The 19,230-nt window shown below is 41.7% G+C and overlaps 1 protein-coding gene across 1 annotated transcript in view; it reads right to left on the minus strand.

Annotated features, from left to right (window-relative positions):
• The window catches only part of CCDC171 (coiled-coil domain containing 171), a 236,209-nt gene that overhangs the window by 43,932 nt on the left and 173,047 nt on the right, over positions 1-19,230 (minus strand). Inside the window, exon 24 of the mRNA XM_016214453.2 lies at positions 17,492-17,623. Coding sequence (XP_016069939.2) covers positions 17,492-17,623 — 132 coding nt within the window. The remainder of the gene's footprint in view (positions 1-17,491; positions 17,624-19,230) is intronic.

Below are 19,230 nucleotides of genomic sequence, written 5' to 3' on the forward strand. Positions count from 1 at the left end.
GTGGACCCCTCCCTTCTCAACACGGCTGCTTGCTTTTATTCAGGCCAGCAGAAGAGCATCTCACCAACACTTCACCGCCCTTTAAAAGGCTCCTCTGAGCAGGTCAGGCCCATCCAGGATAATCTCATATTTACTGGTCTTGCCCACCCTCAAGAGGAGGAAATTAATTGCACAGTGCAATTGCACAGCACACCAGAGAAAGGGTCTTGTGGGCCACGTTAGAATTCTGATCACCGCAACCCAAACCACATGCCTTGACAAAAATTAACTCAAAATTGACCACAGATTTAAATGTAAAACATAAAACCAGAAAAGTTTTAGAAGAAAATGTGGAGAAAATCTCTGACCTCTAGGGCTTGATGAAGAGTTCTAAGACATGATACCAAAAGCATAATCCATAAAAGAAGAAAAGACAATTAAAAGAACTTCATCAAAATTTAGAACTTCTACTCTACAAAACATCTTGTTACGAAGATTAAAAGACAGGCTACAGAGAGGGGGAAATATCTGCAATATAGACACCTGACAGGGGAAAGTATTTACAATATAGACGCCTGCCTATATTTGCTCACTGACTGTCACAGCAACACCGGGTAATCTGGGGCTATAGTACAGCCTGGAGCCTCAAAGGAGTCACTGAAATCTGATGGGCATGTGCACTCTGCTCAGCTTTCCACTCAAAGTCAATCCCACATCTGCCTGAAAGGACACAAAGGAAGGTGAACCCCACACTCTATGACCAGGAATCATCAAATGAGTTGGAAAGTGTGAGAGTAAATAAAACCTAGGCTTGATCACCTTTGCCCAAAGGTTTTCTCACTTCCTCTCTAGTTCCCATGCTCTGAGGCTTGCCTGGACCCCAGGTCTAACAACGGTTACTATGTGCCAGACACCACATTATGAGCTTTGCATATTCTTCTGGCAATAATCCTGTAAGACTCATATTATTTCTACTTTACAGAACACGAAACTGAGGCTCAGTGATGCTACTAAGTACCTTACCTACCCAAGGTCACCGAGCTAATAAAGAATGGAACTGGGATTCAAGTCCATGTCTGTCCAGTTCCAAAGCTCATTCTCATTCTATGTATGGCAAGTTTGTTTGTTTTTAGCTCTCATACAAAGTTTCTCAATGAAGTAAACAGAATTAACCTAGACTTCCCAAGTTTCATAAATTGCACAGCAAGTCTAACACAATATTCATCTGTGTCCATTTCATCCATGCTCTCTCCTTTGTTGACTAAAAAAGGTAGTTTTGTTGTGAAATCAGGTTTTCAAAGATCTCAAACTCAATTAAACAACACTGACTCTGAGCTACCAATTTTCACTTACGTAATATAAATGAATATTTATTTCAAGTAAAAGAACTTCACATATTTTCTTAGGGATTTCATTCATTCTGTAGAATGGGTTAAATAAACATTTGTAACAAATTAATGAAACTCTATCCAAATATGTCACGTATTTCTATATTTACCTCAAAATATATTTTGATTCTAGAAAAATGTAATTTGAAAGAAGGCTGTAAGATTATTTTAATGAGAAAAAATTAAATTAAGCTTACAATTACAGCAAATCTACTATCCATGCAATAGATTTTGAAAAAGGAGAAAACTTGGAAAACAATTTCTAGTGTATTTAATTGACTTATACTTGTGAAATGACAACGTGTTGTGCATCTCCCAGCAGCCTGGCTTAAGGATCTGATATCATCAGTGAAGGCTGAAGAAGCAAGGCACCACAACAGCGGCATCCCAAATCCTGCCACACAGGCCTAGCTCACCTGACACGTAAATTCTGAATGAGGCCCGTGTACACTGTATATATTTATAGAGGGAATGAGATTCTAAGAAGTTACATTTCATTTCCATTTTAAGATTGGGGAAGACTTTTCTCTTGCCACATCTGGAAAATTTTCTGGCAGAAAAATGACCTTTCCTTTATGAAAAAACCAAGATCTTGGTGAACCATCTCTCACATGAGATGTTTTCCCATTCCTAGACAGCCCATTTTTGCCCCTGGGTATCCTAAGGGTTTGTGTGCAGTACCAGGGTTGCTGTTTTCTTTAGCGACTGGCCCAGCCCACTGCGGTCCACTTAAAACTATGCACTCCTACTTACTTGGTAAAGGGCATGGTTAAAAACATGTGTAACTAGATATTTAACGCAATGTGCACACACATACTGGACTGCTTTATAGTGTTGATGGTGACAATGATAAGGATAGTAAATTGTCAGGTTATTAGGAGAAAAAATTTAGTTGCAAATGAACAACCTCCTTGGTCAAGCACAACTGAAGACAAAATAGAAGCAGTGTTGTACATAGTTCAGGTATGTTTCTCGTTGGTGTTATTTTATGTAAGAAAAACAAGAATCAAAGTTCATTTTTGCTTTTTGCCATTTGAGATGGCCCTGGACTTGACTTATCCCATCACTCAAAATTTTTACTGGCACCACTTTGAAGGATGTAAATATAGTAGCTTCTCAGGTATGAGGAACCTCATGGGGAACCATACTCGGCAGAGTTGCAGAATACTTCTGCAGCAGGTTTTTGAAAATGATGTTTTCTTTATATCATGTTTAGACTCTAAACTTTCTTCTGGCCTCCATTCAACCATGGCATATACAACTTAAATGTGCCAAAAACAAGACCAATTCTTTTTCTAATATGTTATTTCCAATCAGAATTGAATCAAGGCCAATCCTGAGGCTAAATGCAGCTTCTAGATTGATGGTGATTACTGCTCTTATTATGCAAAAGTTACTATAAAGAAAGACCAAAGGGATAAAAAAATGACATGTTGGTTTCCTACAAGAGTATGAAAAAGGGATCATCAAAATAAACAGAGACTGAAAAAAAGAGTTCCTCTTGGAAACTACTGCATAAGGACATGAAGCCATATAAAGGAACAGTGATCTTAGAAAATTCTAAGAGGAATGAGTTTTTCAGAAGATACTATTAAATCAATAATAATAGCCCGGCCAGGCGTGGCTCAGCGGTTGAGTGTTGACCTAGGATCCAGGCGATCGGGGTTCGATTCCCGGTCAGGGCACATGCCCGGGTTGCGGGCTCGATCCCCAGTCGGGGGCGTGCAGGAGGCAGCTGATCAATGACTCTCTCATCACTGATGTTTCTCTCTCTCTCTCTCCTTCTCCTTTCCTCTCTCTGAAATCAATAAAGATTTTTTTTTTAATTTTTTAAAATAAATCAATAATAATAATAGTAATGAGAAAAAGGGAGAGGAGGTAAAACTACCTTGCTTTAGGAAATTGAAAGTTTAAGCAATATACAAAATGTTCATCATATGGTGAATTATACAACTGGCACTGGATTTATTAATATGTTCCAAAATATATCCTGATAAAGGAAGAGATTAATGAGTATAGTTACCATTTCTTGAGCACCTATTATGTCTTGACATGACTGGCAATTTTATGATGGAAATTATTAGACTGCTTTGGATTCTACTGACATAGAGATAAGATTTAATATGATATGAGGGTACAGTTGAGTTTTTTTATTCAATTGTGATGGTGTGAGCTGGAATTCAGGCAATCTAGCTTTGTCCAAATGTCAAAATCATAACATCTGGCACTGATATATAGAAATGTTCATGTGGCTCAGTTGGTTGGAGTGTCGTTGGTGCACAGAAAGGTTGTTGGTTCAATTCCTGGGTTGTGGGTTCGATCCCCAGTCCGGGCACATACGGAAAGCAACTGATCAACGTGTCTCTCTCACATTGATGTCTCTCTTCCTCTCTCTAAGAACTTAATTAATTACTTTAAAAAACACAATTTCCTGGCTCACATTTAGTCTTTAATGCTCCCACGTGACATTTTTATTCACCCTCTAGAATGAGTAGGAAACTGAAACAAAGGGCACTGTGGTCCCTAGGCCTCCTATGGATCACCAAGGGTCAGGGATCTCAACAAGCCGGCCGTTGCTTGCTCTCCTAACCCAGTCACCTGTCTGGATACCAGGACAGCCGGCTTCTCCAGAGCCTTTGAGAGTCTGCATTACCTTCTCTAATGGGAACAAATTAGAAAGACAGGTGAAAAAAGATTAGCAGGTTAAATGACAAAGAATTTCATCCATTCTGCTTTCAATACATAAAGTAGGGGGGACCCCCCCAAAACAATGTCTCAGGGGATTTCTACTCACATAGAACAAAATTGTGCCTTGAGTTTGCAAACAGGTATTAGACTTGAGGAAAATAAAGCTATTAGAGTCATAAATGATTCGCATATAACACGAAGTCTCTGAGTTTTCAGACGGCACAAAACTGCTACACAATTCCCTCATGACCCAAAACAAAAAAAGCAAAAGATACTAGATATTATATTTAAATTTCACTCAAAAACAGCATCCCACAGGCTAAAATTGCCTCACTACAAGAAAAGCAAAGACTCGCACTAAAGCAATAACATGTTATTTGTGTGAAATGTTTTAGAAAGCTGATACAAAACCTTATTTGAACCTTGGAACCAAATGAGTTTTGGAGCTCAAGACTTTTAGGATTTAGGGAATAAGGGGCTTATACTATAAAATAAGTAACACTTGGGGTCTGGGGCAGCATGTTCTAACCAAATATGTTCTACCACAAAACATTAAATAATTGCAGTAAGGGGGCTAAACTGAGACTACGAAGAGCCTCACGTAGGTTCTTCTCAGGTTTTCCCACCAAGTCATCAGTTTTCTGAACATTTTGTTCCTACCTATCGCTCAATGCTAACAAGAAATTTAACCTCTTAATCTGCATTAATTAAAAACTTGGTGATAATATGAGAGACCCAAAACTTTCAAATAATAAAAAAATAAAATTAAATAAAAATTAATTTAAAAAACTTTCACTTGATGAAGAACCCTAACATTCCTCAACTCACACACACTCTCTCGGTAATATCACAGCTGCTATCTGGTGAGGGTTTTGTGAAAGGCCCTGCACTAATGTCCCCCAAAGACTTTTCTTTCTATTTTGTCCTAAGACATAATTTAATAAATGTACAGGGTTCAACTGCAAGTTTTAACTTAATCATGATTTCCTCCTGGATTTTAGAACATGGAGTTTCTTCTTTTAGATTTTAAATTGTGTGGCAAAGTCCTTCTACCAGGTAATCATTCAACTGTAGATCTAAGGTCTGAGGACTTTTTAAGCTTTATTTGTAAATATAGAAATTGTGCCGCTTTTCAGAAGGTCATAGATATCACTCAGCCTTCTTCAATGTCAACCTGCTAAACCCCCAAACACATGAACAGACCCAGGTGCTGTCTTCACTTTAGGGCTGTTTTCTCTGTTCTGTTCAGCTGATGAAGTTTTACGAAGCCAGGCTCCTTTGGATTCATATGCATTACAAAACAGACTCGCAGCAGAGTGCTGTCCTGCAACGCTGAAGCAAACCTATCTGCTCCATGTGAGTTAAATGGCCCTCACTTAGAAAAGTTAAAATATCAGTATCTCAGGTTTTCTTCAGTGAGATGCTTCTTAAGTTAGTATTCCCCCCAAAGTTATACCTCTTTCTAGCCAGAACTATGAGACTTTTGGCCACTGAAAAAAAGGGGGGGTAGGGGGCTACTACTACTGTTAATATAGGCTCTGAAGCTGAAACGCATTTAAAGCTTCAAAATTACTCCACATTGCACTGGTTACTTCACATGAAGCATTTACCCAACCTCAAATAAAATATTTTTTTAAATGTAATTCTGGTAACTCCAAGTTTAAATGAGTGGGGAGAGGAAGATTTCCTATCATTTGAAAAGGTTTAGGATCACTTTTAGCTCTCTTTTTCAATCCCTCTCGCTCTCTCTCTGTATATATATATGTATATACACATACACATATGTATATATACAGGGTGTCCCAAATATATGTATAGACACTTTAACAGCTGATTGCTCAATTTTGAAAATAAAATGTATTTTAATAAACATTGCCTTTATAAGTATTTTTAGTGTGTTTATACATTTTTGGGGCACCATACATACACACACATGAGAGTAGTAATAGTCCGGTTATTAAAATTTAAGGCATCTGTGGAATTACAAGAAATTGCTCTTGTACCTGGTTTTAGACTGAATGATTTACTGCATCTCCCTTAATCCTTAAGTTGCATATTCACTGCTGTATTTTCCTCTAACTGCTGTCACTTAAATTGTCATGCAGAATAGGGCAAATCAGGGTCAGTTTATATAAGCGGCATCAATCTGAAGAACTTCATTAGTCTTTATTTCAAGGCATTATGCAAAGAAAACTGACATTAAGAGAGCCTTAACTGACAGCAAATGAAATCAATCAGCAAATCACTAAGCCATAATAAACTCACTCAATTTGTAGATAACCCTTCCTTTTCCAGGTCTTCACCTAGGCAGTCCATCAAACACTGTGTTTTGTCCAAGAAGCTAAAATGAATAGCAATTCTGCTGCAGCACTTGAAAGTTCAAGTGCTCGCAGGCTTCAGTCCCTCAATAATAAGCATTAAAAGGTATTATCTAGTAGGGTTACACTTATACTTAAATAGGCTTCAAAAAAGAAAAAAAAAAGATAGAAAAGGGGTCAAATTTGGGATTTAGTTTTTGCCTCTTAACTTTAATGCCAAAGAAATTATGTGCCTATCAGTCAACAGCTTATCTACTTTAAGCTGACTAGAACTAAAAGTTGTAACAAAAACAAAAACAAAAAAGCTCTGCACTTTCATGTTTCGTGATTTTGTTTTTGGTTTTTACTAAGTGTGTCTCAAACATTTCACATACAGGCAAATATCACCATCTCAGAGTTGGAATTTGAAGTCCAAAAAAGAAAATATAAAAAGAGTAGCAATGCTTCAATTTCTTTGTATAATAATTATTCAATAGCAGCACAGGGTGGGCATTCGGTGTTTGCAATGGTTTTATACTGACCTATAGGGAAGCACTGAAGTCCTGGAACATTTCATTCTTTATACTGTGCATGTTGCTACTGAAGTGAAACTTGTATCAAACAGGTTAGCAGTCTAAAACCTCTGAGAGTCCAAACACTAGAATATTCCCAGTATACTTAGGTCGCTTTCCCTGTTCCCAGGCTTGCTTGCAGTTCGGTCTAACACAGCTTACATTAACCTAGCACTTTCTAACGCAAAAAGCACGCCCATCTCCTCTGCTCTCCCCACAAGCCTGCGAAGGAAAGAATGGAAGACAGGCCTCACCGTCCCCATTTAGAGATGAGGAAGTGGAGGCTCTGCCTTGGAGCGACCTGCCAGGCCTTCAATCCAGCCACTCTGACTCGCACTAGGCTTTCTCCAATACTACGTTGCTTGTCTCTTTCCCCAGCAAACAGAATTATTTCATAGCTTCCAAGCACTATGTTCTCAAGAAAGGAATTCTCATTCTGATCAACATGACGTTTCCAGCAAAACCCAATGACAGACAGAAAACTGCACAGATTCTTGGTTGCCAACTTGCTTATGATCTGACTTACCTGCTTGTCTTGTAGAAGGGCAAAAATCTCAACTTGAACTTGAAAACTAAGCAAGCTTACACCTGACCAAGGAGAATTTATATGCCAAATATTTAAAGGAAAACAATTCCAAAACTATCTAGTAGTGCCGTTTAACTTTCAAAGCTCTTTCATGCATGTCGTGTGATCTTCACAACTGCCCCAAGATGCAACAGGGCAGGTATCATCATCTCCATGTCTCAGGTGAGAAGCTGATGCAGGAGAAATGAGGGCTGAGAGCTCACAGAAAATAGTGCTCCAGGAGCACTTGCAACTCCACAAGGGTGGCTGAGGATGACTCATATTCAGCCTTCACACGAAAAGACAATGCTGTGCTCCGTGAGAAAGACAGCAGTTAGATAAAGTGAGGAGAATTCCTGCCACCTGTGTGATCTGTGTGCGGGGAAGGGTCCCATCTGCTCCGTGGCCAGTCCTATCACTTTCTAGGAAAGTTGCATAACCTCTCAACCTCTGGTGACATTGACTCTGCTATGGTTTTATTTTCTTCCTAATATTCTTCCTTGTAATAAGAACAGGAAGAAATGATAAAAGGAGGAGGGTGGGGAGAATTTATGACTCAGGCCTAGTTGTTTAAGAATTCCTATCAGGTTTTACTTAGTGTCAGCTCAGGTCACCGACAGCAGATCAGCTCCACAGGGAAATAACTCAGGAGTATTTTCAGCTGAGCTAAGGAGTAAGGAGTCGTGAGATTCCTCAGTGTGAGGCCTGGGCAGCGGGAAGCTGTGCGCAGATGCCCTGCCCTGCCCTGCCCTGCCCACAAATGTCAGCCTGTCGTTTTCAGAGGCAAAAAGAGATTACACCTCAACAACAAAAAATTTTTAAACCTGTTGTTTCAGACTACCACTGTTCTGAAATAAAACCCATGACGCATGATGTACAATGTCTCATCTGCTAAATATTTTAAAAAAACACAAAACTTTTTAGAACTCCTCGCTTTAACATATATTGCTTAGAAGTCTTCCTTATCAGTTAGGTGCCCAAGATTATGTTTTAACAACAGATGGGAAGAAAAATGCCCTTTTTACAATATATCTTTTAAAATAAAATATGAGGACTGGAAACATATGTCACCTGGTAAAATATCTGAAACAAAAACACACACCATAATTTTACATTTTGAGTCTCAAGAGTCTGTCCTAAAATTCTGATCAATGCATCCCCCTCCTCCCCCACCCCCCACCACCGTCACCACCACAAAAAGAAGTGCAGATCAAAGAGGGAGAGGAAGGCAAGAGGGGCGGGCGGATGGGAGGAAGGCGGGGTTGATACCAAAACTGCTCTAGTGAGGGGCATGCTAGGCCACGTCCCCAGCAAAGTCCTCCTGTTCATCAAAAACTACAACATCAGGAGGAGATACAGATTAAGGACAACAAGGCATAACTCGCAATGACTATAACCGATGTTCAAATGCTACTGTTTATTTAGTAATTATTATCCCAATTTGCAACACATCCTTAAAACCAGTCCTTCCGTACACATTAACACCTAACTCACACGTTATTTCATTTCATTTAGCCTTGTTTACAGTTCTGTTGCCAAGAAATTTCGACGAAATCATATATGTTTGTGCATTATCAAGTCTTCAGAGAAGAAGTCTAAAATTTTAACTAGCAAATAAAAATGTCTTTCTGACAATATTACATCAGAAGATGTCATTTGCTATTCCTGGTATCAACAGAAAAAAAATAACACACTAATTATTTTAATTATTTTGTTAATTCTCACACAAGGATATTTTTTCCATTGTTTCTTTTTTTTTTAGAGAGTGTGGAAGGGAGGGAGGGAGGGGGAGAGAGAGAAACATCAATGTGAGAGAGACACATCGATTGGTTGACTCCAACACATGCCCCAACTGGGGCCAGGGATTGAACCTGCAGCCCAGGTATGTGCCCTTGACCAAGAATTGAACCCCCAACCCTTTGGTTCTGGAGCCAATGCTCTCTAGTCACTGAGCAACACCAGCCAGGGTAGAACACTATTTCTTTTATTCATCCTCAAGGTAGACCTCGAGCCTAGGACATTTAGATTCCTCATTGGTACAATTTATATTTTGTGGAACTGTAGACTACAGCTGTCAAGCAGCTCGATGAGACAGAGGATGGTACCTTCCCATCAAAATACATTTATTCCCAGATGACTTTTTCAGCTAATTGTGTTCCCCTAACAAACAGCTGTTCTCTGGGAAGTATTTTCCAACCTTTGAAGAAGGTAGCATTTCAACATTCTGTTTGACTCTATAGCCCAATTCTAATCATTTTACTTTTAAAAGATATTTTCATTTTAGAATTTAAAGAGAAGTGTACAAACTCTTCTAGATAACAACCATAGATAGCCCCAGAATCTTTTTAATACCTTATAACTAAAACGACCCCACTCATCAAAAAGGTCAGATATCCCATAATCTCAAACATTCAAAGCACAGTCATGGGCCCAAAAGTAAATTTAAAAGAATATATTTTGAGACAAGCAGCTGTCACAAAATATACTCTCTTTACTTTACCATGGAGACTCTTAAACTGAAACCTGTCAACTCTGTAAATTAAGGACCCAATGAAAATGAACACCTGAAAATCAGGGAAGACCTAAATTATAAAAGAAAGATAAAACTTTCTTTTAGGATCAGAAATAAAGAACCACACTTTTAATAGAAAACTAAAGAACGAATAAAAGTCATTTAGGAGCACACTAGAACAGGCTTTTTTAGGGGCAACCAGGGAGTATGTATCAAACACCTTAGCATGTACTTACTCTTAGCACAGAAGATCCACTAATTTACTCTAATGAAAAACATAAGAGATCGTACAAAAATTTTTATAAAAGGATATCCATTGCCACTTTACTCATAATAACCAGAAAAATTAATAACTCAAATATCCATCGATAGAAAAGTGATTAAACATACTGTCCTAGATGCATAGAGTGGACTATAACTCAATCCTCAACAATAATGAGGGAAATCTATATTGACTGACAAGAAGAACACCTGTGACATGTTATTACATTTAAAAATGTTTATAGCCCGGCCGGGTGTGGCTCAGTGGTTGAGCGTCAACCTAGGATCCAGGCACTCGGGGTTCGATTCCCGGTCAGGGCACATGTCCAGGTTGCGGGCTCGATCCCAAGTCAGGGGCGTGCAGGAGGCAGCCGATCATGACTCTCTCATCATTGATGTTTCTAACTCTCTCTCTCCCTCTCCTTTCCTCTCTCTGAAATCAACAGATATATTTTTTTAAAAATGTTTATAAAACAGTGTGGCCTCATTATTGTTTAAATATATACAGACATGTTATATACAAATGAGATGCACGAGCGTTTGTATTTATGACTAAAAAATAACTAGAATGAGTATAAGAACATGTACCAAAATGTTAACACTGGTTATCTCTGAATGGCAGAGTTTCAAATGATCTTAATTTTCTTCTATGCTTTTAAGAGTCTGATTTCTTATTGTCATAATCATGTACAACCTTTTTTAAAAGCTAATTTTCAATATTAGCAAAATTTCTATGAAGTTGTAGTGTTTGTTTTTAATTCTCACCTGAGGATATGTTTAGAGAGGAAAGGGGGGAAGAGAGAGAGAAAGAAAGAGAAACATCGATGTGAGAAACATCAATTGGTTGCCCCCCCCCCCCCCCCACTGTACACACCCCAACTGGGGATCGAAACCAAAACCTAGGCATGTGCCCTGCCCGGGAATTGAATTGAACCCACAACGTTCTGGTGTATGGGACAATGCTCCGGCCAGCTGAGCCACCCAGCCGGGGCTGAAGTTGTAGTGTTTAAAGGCAAAATGCCATTATACACCCGAGTACTTTATATTGTTGTTATAACATTACAGTTCATATCTATAATGGTGAACAAGCATCATAAAATTTTTAAGTATATTATATTATATTTTTAAGTATATTTTTTCTTTAAAAAACAGCATTTGACATATTTAGCAAGATTTCCATTCAAAATGGCTCCTTTTCAGGTTTTAAAAAATCAGATGTCTGAAAATTCACTTATGTGCCTGGGATATCATGAAGAAGAAAATATCTAAGTGATGCAATCTCTCGAGTAAAGTTGCCCAGCATCTCTTCGACGTCTAACTATGCCAGAAGGAGAAGCTTCTGGTACAGCGATTAGGAGGCTCCTGCACCGAGAGCAGAGATCCATGTAAAACACACCAGGAGTGCGTCTTGGTATTTTTGTTCCCTCACAGTTTAGGAACAGAAAAAATAAGAACAAAATTCCCTTCAAGATGCTCTTTATGGTTTAACTTTAGAAATACAACAACATGACTGGAAATAACTTCTATGCCTGGAAAATAAGCATGAATGTAAAAAAACTATGGTATCCCAAAAGTCGAGGGCATAACACTAACAAAAACACACCATACCAAATACGGACGATGTCATGACAGGGCGGGCAGGGGTGATTAAGGGATTACTGTATTTATTATGGTGAAGACTCTGTTGTTTAAAATCTTCATAAATAAGCGGTTTCACAATGAAGCCTTTCTAATGAAGTGTTTATAAACACGTATTTGTAAAATATACTATTTCCAGAGGTATAGTTATTACGCACTAATCCTTTAACACCTTTTATGAGATGGTTTGGGGGACTTTTTTCCTTTTAAATGCAATGGGCCTAGAAGTTAAAAATTGATCCCAAGTCACTCAAAGGCACGTCCGCTGAGGCGCGCGGCCTCCTGCGCCGGCCTCCCGGGGTCGGATTCAAGTCCTGCTCCCGCCGCCCGGCCTCCCGGGGTCGGATTCAAGTCCTGCTCCCGCCGCCCGGCCTCCCGGGGTCGGATTCAAGTCCTGCTCCCGCCGCCCGGCCTCCCGGGGTCGGATTCAAGTCCTGCTCCCGCCGCCCGGCCTCCCGGGGTCGGATCCAAGTCCTGCTCCCGCCGCCCGGCCTCCCGGGGTCGGATTCAAGTCCTGCTCCCGCCGCCCGGCCTCCCGGGGTCGGATTCAAGTCCTGCTCCCGCCGCCCGGCCTCCCGGGGTCGGATTCAAGTCCTGCTCCCGCCGCCCGGCCTCCCGGGGTCGGATTCAAGTCCTGCTCCCGCCGCCCGGCCTCCCGGGGTCGGATCCAAGTCCTGCTCCCGCCGCCCGGCCTCCCGGGGTCGGATTCAAGTCCTGCTCCCGCCGCCCGGCCTCCCGGGGTCCGATCCAAGTCCTGCTCCCGCCGCCCGGCCTCCCGGGGTCCGATCCAAGTCCTGCTCCCGCCGCCCGGCCTCCCGGGGTCCGATCCAAGTCCTGCTCCCGCCGCCCGGCCTCCCGGGTCCGATCCAAGTCCTGCTCCCGCCGCCCAGCCTCCCGGGTCCGATCCAAGTCCTGCTCCCGCCGCCCGGCCTCCCGGGTCCGATCCAAGTCCTGCTCCCGCCGCCCAGCCTCCCGGGTCCGATCCAAGTCCTGCTCCCGCCGCCCGGCCTCTCGGGGTCCGATCCAAGTCCTGCTCCCGCCGCCCGGCCTCCCGGGGTCGGATCCAAGTCCTGCTCCCGCCGCCCGGCCTCCCGGGGTCGGATTCAAGTCCTGCTCCCGCCGCCCTGCCTCCCGGGTCCGATCCAAGTCCTGCTCCCGCCGCCCGGCCTCTCGGGGTCCGATCCAAGTCCTGCTCCCGCCGCCCGGCCTCCCCGGGTCCGATCCAAGTCCTGCTCCCGCCGCCCGGCCTCCCGGGGTCCGATCCAAGTCCTGCTCCCGCCGCCCGGCCTCCCGGGGTCGGATTCAAGTCCTGCTCCCGCCGCCCAGCCTCCCGGGGTCCGATCCAAGTCCTGCTCCCGCCGCCCAGCCTCCCGGGGTCCGATCCAAGTCCTGCTCCCGCCGCCCGGCCTCCCGGGGTCCGATCCAAGTCCTGCTCCCGCCGCCCGGCCTCCCCGGGTCCGATCCAAGTCCTGCTCCCGCCGCCCGGCCTCCCGGGGTCCGATCCAAGTCCTGCTCCCGCCGCCCGGCCTCCCCGGGTCCGATCCAAGTCCTGCTCCCGCCGCCCGGCCTCCCCGGGTCCGATCCAAGTCCTGCTCCCGCCGCCCGGCCTCCCCGGGTCCGATCCAAGTCCTGCTCCCGCCGCCCGGGTGCGAGGCCGGCCCCGGGTTGGGGGGGGGGGGGGGCAGCTCGCCCCGGCCTCGCGGCGCCTGCACGCTCGCGGCCGGCGAACTAACAAGCGGCGTGTTCACAACGTGCCCTCACCATTCTGAGCACTGCAGAGGCACTACCCACTCCTCGCCTGTCCCTAACACTGTCCCCCCAAAACTGAGAACCTTTACTCTCTCACCTTGCAGCTGCAGCAGAGCCCGCGCAGTGTAAGGAGCCTTCCAGCTGACCTCTGTGGGACCCCTGCCCCCACTAGTTGCACAGATGGAGTGCGCCCTGCGCCACGCCCTCCCTTCATTCTCTCCAGGCGTGTCCCCCCCCCCCCCCCCCCGGCTAAGAAAAAACAGTGAGCCCTGGTTTGCAAAGGCAGAAAGGCAGGATCAAAAACACGAATGGGCCGGTTGCCCCGCGCCCGGGATACGCAGCCTTCGCGATCCACTCCGTCCGGACGACCCGCGCGGCGTCCTCCGCGACGTCCCGGGACCTGCGGGACCAGGTGGGCTGTACCGAGGCGCCCACCGCAGCTGGGGCACGAGGCGCCCAGCGAGTGGGAGCTATTGGGGCCGTTCTTGGCTAATAGCTGAGGGGGACGGAGACACAAACGTTTATTACATGCCTGCTAATATTTGCAAAATATTAAATCACTGCATAACATGATTATTAAAAACACAAAATTCAGAGACTAAGGTGATGAGCGCAGGTTATTCTGCGCGCAGCCCTCTGCGCTCGGCCACCAGCGCCAGCCGGGCCAGTCGCGGCGGTTTTGTTCTTCCCGGGCTCGCGGGGACCGATAGGCTACCACGCGGGAGGCAGAGCTCAGGTACAACTCCAAACTTGCCATAGGAGCTCAGACAAGGCGCTTTAGTGGCGACAGGGCCTCACTGCAACATCAGGTAACGTGGGAAAGGAAGCAGGGAAATAACACTTAATCTTGACCAAAATTATTTCAAGCTTTTGAAGAAACAAGGGAGAGTGTAGGAACCAAATGGAAAGATATAGAGAAAAAGATCCTAAATAAGCATTTTTCAAAATAACACACGCCACACACCCTTAAAAGTAAGGAGAACAAGCTGCTGTTGCTTGCTGTTCTTTACAGGGGTCCCACAGCGGCTGCAAAAGGGCGGCCACGACCACTGCCTGCTCTCCCTGGGCTGGGCCCGGGCTCTGCACCTCACCGCGCGGCCTCACTCAGTCCTGCTACAAGCCTGAGAAATGGGTAGATAACACTTTTTTGCAGATACAGAAACGGAGGCTAACAGTGAGCAGATCTCAGAGACTACTAAACGGAATTTTCTCCTGTAGGAGGGCGTCAATCACGTGCTCTTCTGGGCCCAGAGAGGAAAAGGCAATCCCCTCACCGTCTTCACCTCTTACTGGTGCTCCCTGGTCTTCCTTCCGTACAGAATCATTCCTATCATAACGCTTGCCCTGTTGGAAAAGACAGGCAGGGCTGTCTAGGAAAACTTCAGCAACCACCGCTCTAATGATGCCTGTGTGGGTTGGCCGAAGGGTCCACAGGTCGTCACAACCAGCATAGTGACCCTCTCCTCATCATAACCAAAGGACGTGTGCGCACTGAATGCCTCACTCCACAGCACTGAGTACAAAGCTAAACAAACACGAAACTCCCGAATGTGCAGCCACACTTAGTGTCAATATATGTATTTATATACGGTAAAAAGGTAAAAAGTAGAGTTCCATATTAGCCTGTCAAATGGAAACAAAATCTTTTATCTGTGAATCTGTCTACAGTACAGCATAAACTATGACCTAAATCATACATAGATGCAGAGTGAACATTTTTGTAAATGTAAGAAAAACTCCACTATATATTTAAAAGATTTTACGCTTATCATTTAACACAGGTGTCTGGATTTTTTAGTGTCAGATTTTATCAGTAAAGCTTTGCAGTCAAACGCACCTAAATTTACATCCAGGCTCAGGGCCCTGCTGTTTACCTGGTGTTGATTTTAGGTGAGTTACCTAAACTCTCTTATAGTAAACTGTAAAATGGAGATAATGCCACCCACTTGACAGGTTCATTGTGAGAATTAAATGAAATCATGTATTAAAGAGCTAAGCATGATACCTGGTGCATAGTAAGTGCTCACTGAAATACTATTATTATAATTAAGGCCGTCAGTTAATACAGTGCCTTTCTTCTCAAAGTACTCAAAGCATATCACCAACTGTGTGTGTGAGGGTGGGTGTGGGTGTCTGTGTGTATGTGTAAAACTCTATTATGGTCCATATCATGTGTTCTTCTCTGCATAGAACACTAAACCAAAATATATTATTACTAAACTACAATGTATATTACAGCATGTCAATGCAAAACTCACGCAAGGGTTTAGGTATACGGTAACGTGCATAACTATTTTTATTAGAACTTGGAGAAAAAAGCAGTTTAAAACATAGGTCTATACATTTCCTTCTTGCTATTCACAAATGTCAAAACCATAGAGAGTTCATGGTTTGCCCCAAAAATGGCATCCCAAGGAATCAGTCTCTTTCCAAATCACCCAAATCTACAGTTTGGTGGAAGTCTTTATTTGTGAATTATGAAAAGTATTAAGCCCTTTGAGTTTCTGAATCAAGTAAAGGATTCTTTTACAACCACTAGAAAAGTTTCAAATCATACTGTACTAATGGCTACAATGAATTCATAAATAATGATAATAAAATTTAAAATGTACACCTTAATCTTGTACTAAACAATGGTACAGTATGGTAGCCTATAACTGGAAATAAAAATATTTTATGCTTAGTTTTACAATTACATATATCTTAGAATATTAATGGACAATCTAGTGAAAGAAACAACTAGTGTTTACTTTTTCTCTGTAGAGCATTAATTTGAGTATGAACAACAAATTAAATTAGGCTATGGAACATGTAGAAAAATTAACATTAGCCCCACCTAGACTGACAATAATTTTGTAAAAAATTAGAATTTCACAGGGGCATAAACTGAAGAATGAAAAAGTTTATTTCAAACCTCAAAATGTGAAACACAGACTGTTTTAAGAGATATTGGTCTTTTAAATACAATAAAAATCGAGAGTGCCTGTGAACATGGACAAACTCTTCTGAAATGTCAGGCCCCCTGCAGTTTAGATCATGTTCATACATTCTCCTAGTAAAGGCACTGGATATTTTAAGGAGAACAAAGCAAATATTGAATTTTGTTTTGTCTAATTTAAGAAAATTTTTAACCCTAAGGAATAAAATCACACAATAGTAACCTAGAATAGAAAGATACATGCAGCATCTGAAAATGACTATGTTTTTGAAAATGATTTTCTTTATTAAGTTTTTTCTTAAAATTATTTGAGATTTTGTGATTTGGTGCTTTGAGTTTCATAAATGAAATAACCCAGTTTGCACATATTACAATGTTCATTAAAACTAAACCTTAAAGGGCAAAATACTCTATAATGTCGAGCACAGTTCTAGATTTGCTGAAATTAAATAAATCACCATGTAAGAAATGTTGGATAGACTTTGAAATTAACATGGAAAATTTTCAAATATCTCTCCTGATAATTTTATCTAAGGTGATTTATTTTAAAACAGCAGGAGCTACAAACTGAGACTAGCTTAAAAAGATAACATCCTAGTGTCTTATTGTCCTCTGCTGATTAAAAAGTATTCTTTGAAACTGTACTTAGCTATAAAAGATATATTTTCTTGGTAAAAAAAAAAAATACTTTTCGAGATTATTTAATAGGCTGGATCAAGGCTTTAAAGAAAAAAAAACAAAAAACAATTATATGTGAAATACAGTGTTACATAAAAGAAGAAAAATTATTTGCATCTCCATTATGTTATTCACAACACTTTGAGGCCTTCCTTCTCTCCAGTTAGTACAATTTCTTCTTCTCTATGTCTCAAACAGTAACAAACAGTGTTATTTAGACTCTAACCTGGCACGCCACCACCTCTGGCCCGCCCTTGAGCCCCTCCACTGCAAAGGTCTCCAGGTGCAGTTTGGGTAGCTGCAGGGTGAAGTCATTCCTACTTGCCGCAGTCCGTGACAGCGAGATCTGATCTCTGACCTAAAGGGAAAAAAACAGCATCAATGGTAATTCCCCTTCAGACACATTAACTGGGATGAACTGGGTCCCCCTGAGCCCACTGAGTGGACTTGCATTGATCGCTGGACCTGAAATCCATGAATAAATTTAGGACTAATTGATTTTTCGTTGCAAATAAATCTCTAATTCAGAGTGCTGGGGGAGAATGTTAAGAAGAAAAAGCATCCTCCTGCTTGAAATGAGGGAGGAAGAAGAGTCGCTGGAGCTCTTCTGATCAAGAGGTGCTGAATTATTTTTCGCTGCTCCACCCTGAAAAGAAAAGGGAAAGAAGGGGAAGAAAAATTCACAAAATAAAAAACAAACAGTGATCGCCTAATTATTATCACTTTCTTAGTAACATGTTTAATTTAACTGGTATTAACTGACATATACTGGACAAGATAATTATCAGGTACTAGTCTTTAGGAAAAAAAACTTCAATAATATGTACCTTGGAATAAAAACAAATATACTCAACAAACAAGGGTACTTAAAAATGTACCAGTAAGAGGTTTGTTTGCCCTTTTTACTCTCATTAAACTTGAGTCCTATCGATTAAATACATATAAACCAACTTGGTCATTCATCTTCTAAGTAAGGTAATGGATAGAATCAGTACAATTTGTACTGTATTTTAAGTGTTCAGAAAGGTAACAATACAAACATTTCACGGATACAGGAGAAATACCAAATTCTCTGGCCAGTATTGGAATCATGCGCAGTTGATATTGCACTGCCACCTTCTGGACAAATGAGAAAATACTCCCTATATAATGCAAACACTAGATACAGGAAAGTGTCCAGAAACAGATTTTCATTTTTAAATTCCAAACTTAGTAAAAGCCTTAAGAATTCCACAGTTTAGTTTCCTTTTAAGATCAGTAAGCTCTCACTTTTAATCATATAATTTAGAGATAGAAGTTTTCATATGTAGGCAAATTTTCTAACTTTCCTTATGCCTGAATTAGTTTTAAAATTTTATCTCTTTGCTACGATATACTTGATAAATATTACACAACTAGCTAGAGTCACAAGATATAAAGAGTTCTTATGACCTTTTTAGCAAAGGTAAAAATGGGGAGAACTATGAAAATAACATTAATTGCTCAAATAAATGTATTTAATCTCTACTTTTACCTGAGCAACTTCAAATGTAAGTTGGTAATAATACAGGGTGGGGCAAAAGTAGGTTAACAGTTGTGAGCATATGAAACAGTTTATTCTCGTATTATTGTTTATTAATTATTGTATTATTTTCCATCTGAACAACTGTAAACCTACTTTTGCCCCACCCTGTATATGATAGAAAACCTGTCCTTCATTTTTCTATTCTACGTGGACAATTTGTAAAACTGAATCACTTATTTTATAAATCAACTCTCATACTATGTAGAGTTTCCTTAAACCAGCAAATACACACAAACATATGATGACATCTTTAATTGTTCATGCTAATCTATGGGTATAAAAATCCTTATACTCCCATGTTGAGCTGAAGAAATTCTGTCAGTAAGTGAATGTCAAAGTGTACGCTGTAAACCATACACTGTAATGCGATTTTAATAACAGTGTGAGGGCTACATGCACAC

Source organism: Miniopterus natalensis, chromosome 12, assembly GCF_054644295.1.
Source record: "Miniopterus natalensis isolate mMinNat1 chromosome 12, mMinNat1.hap1, whole genome shotgun sequence".
In the NCBI taxonomy this organism is placed as follows: domain Eukaryota; kingdom Metazoa; phylum Chordata; class Mammalia; order Chiroptera; family Miniopteridae; genus Miniopterus; species Miniopterus natalensis.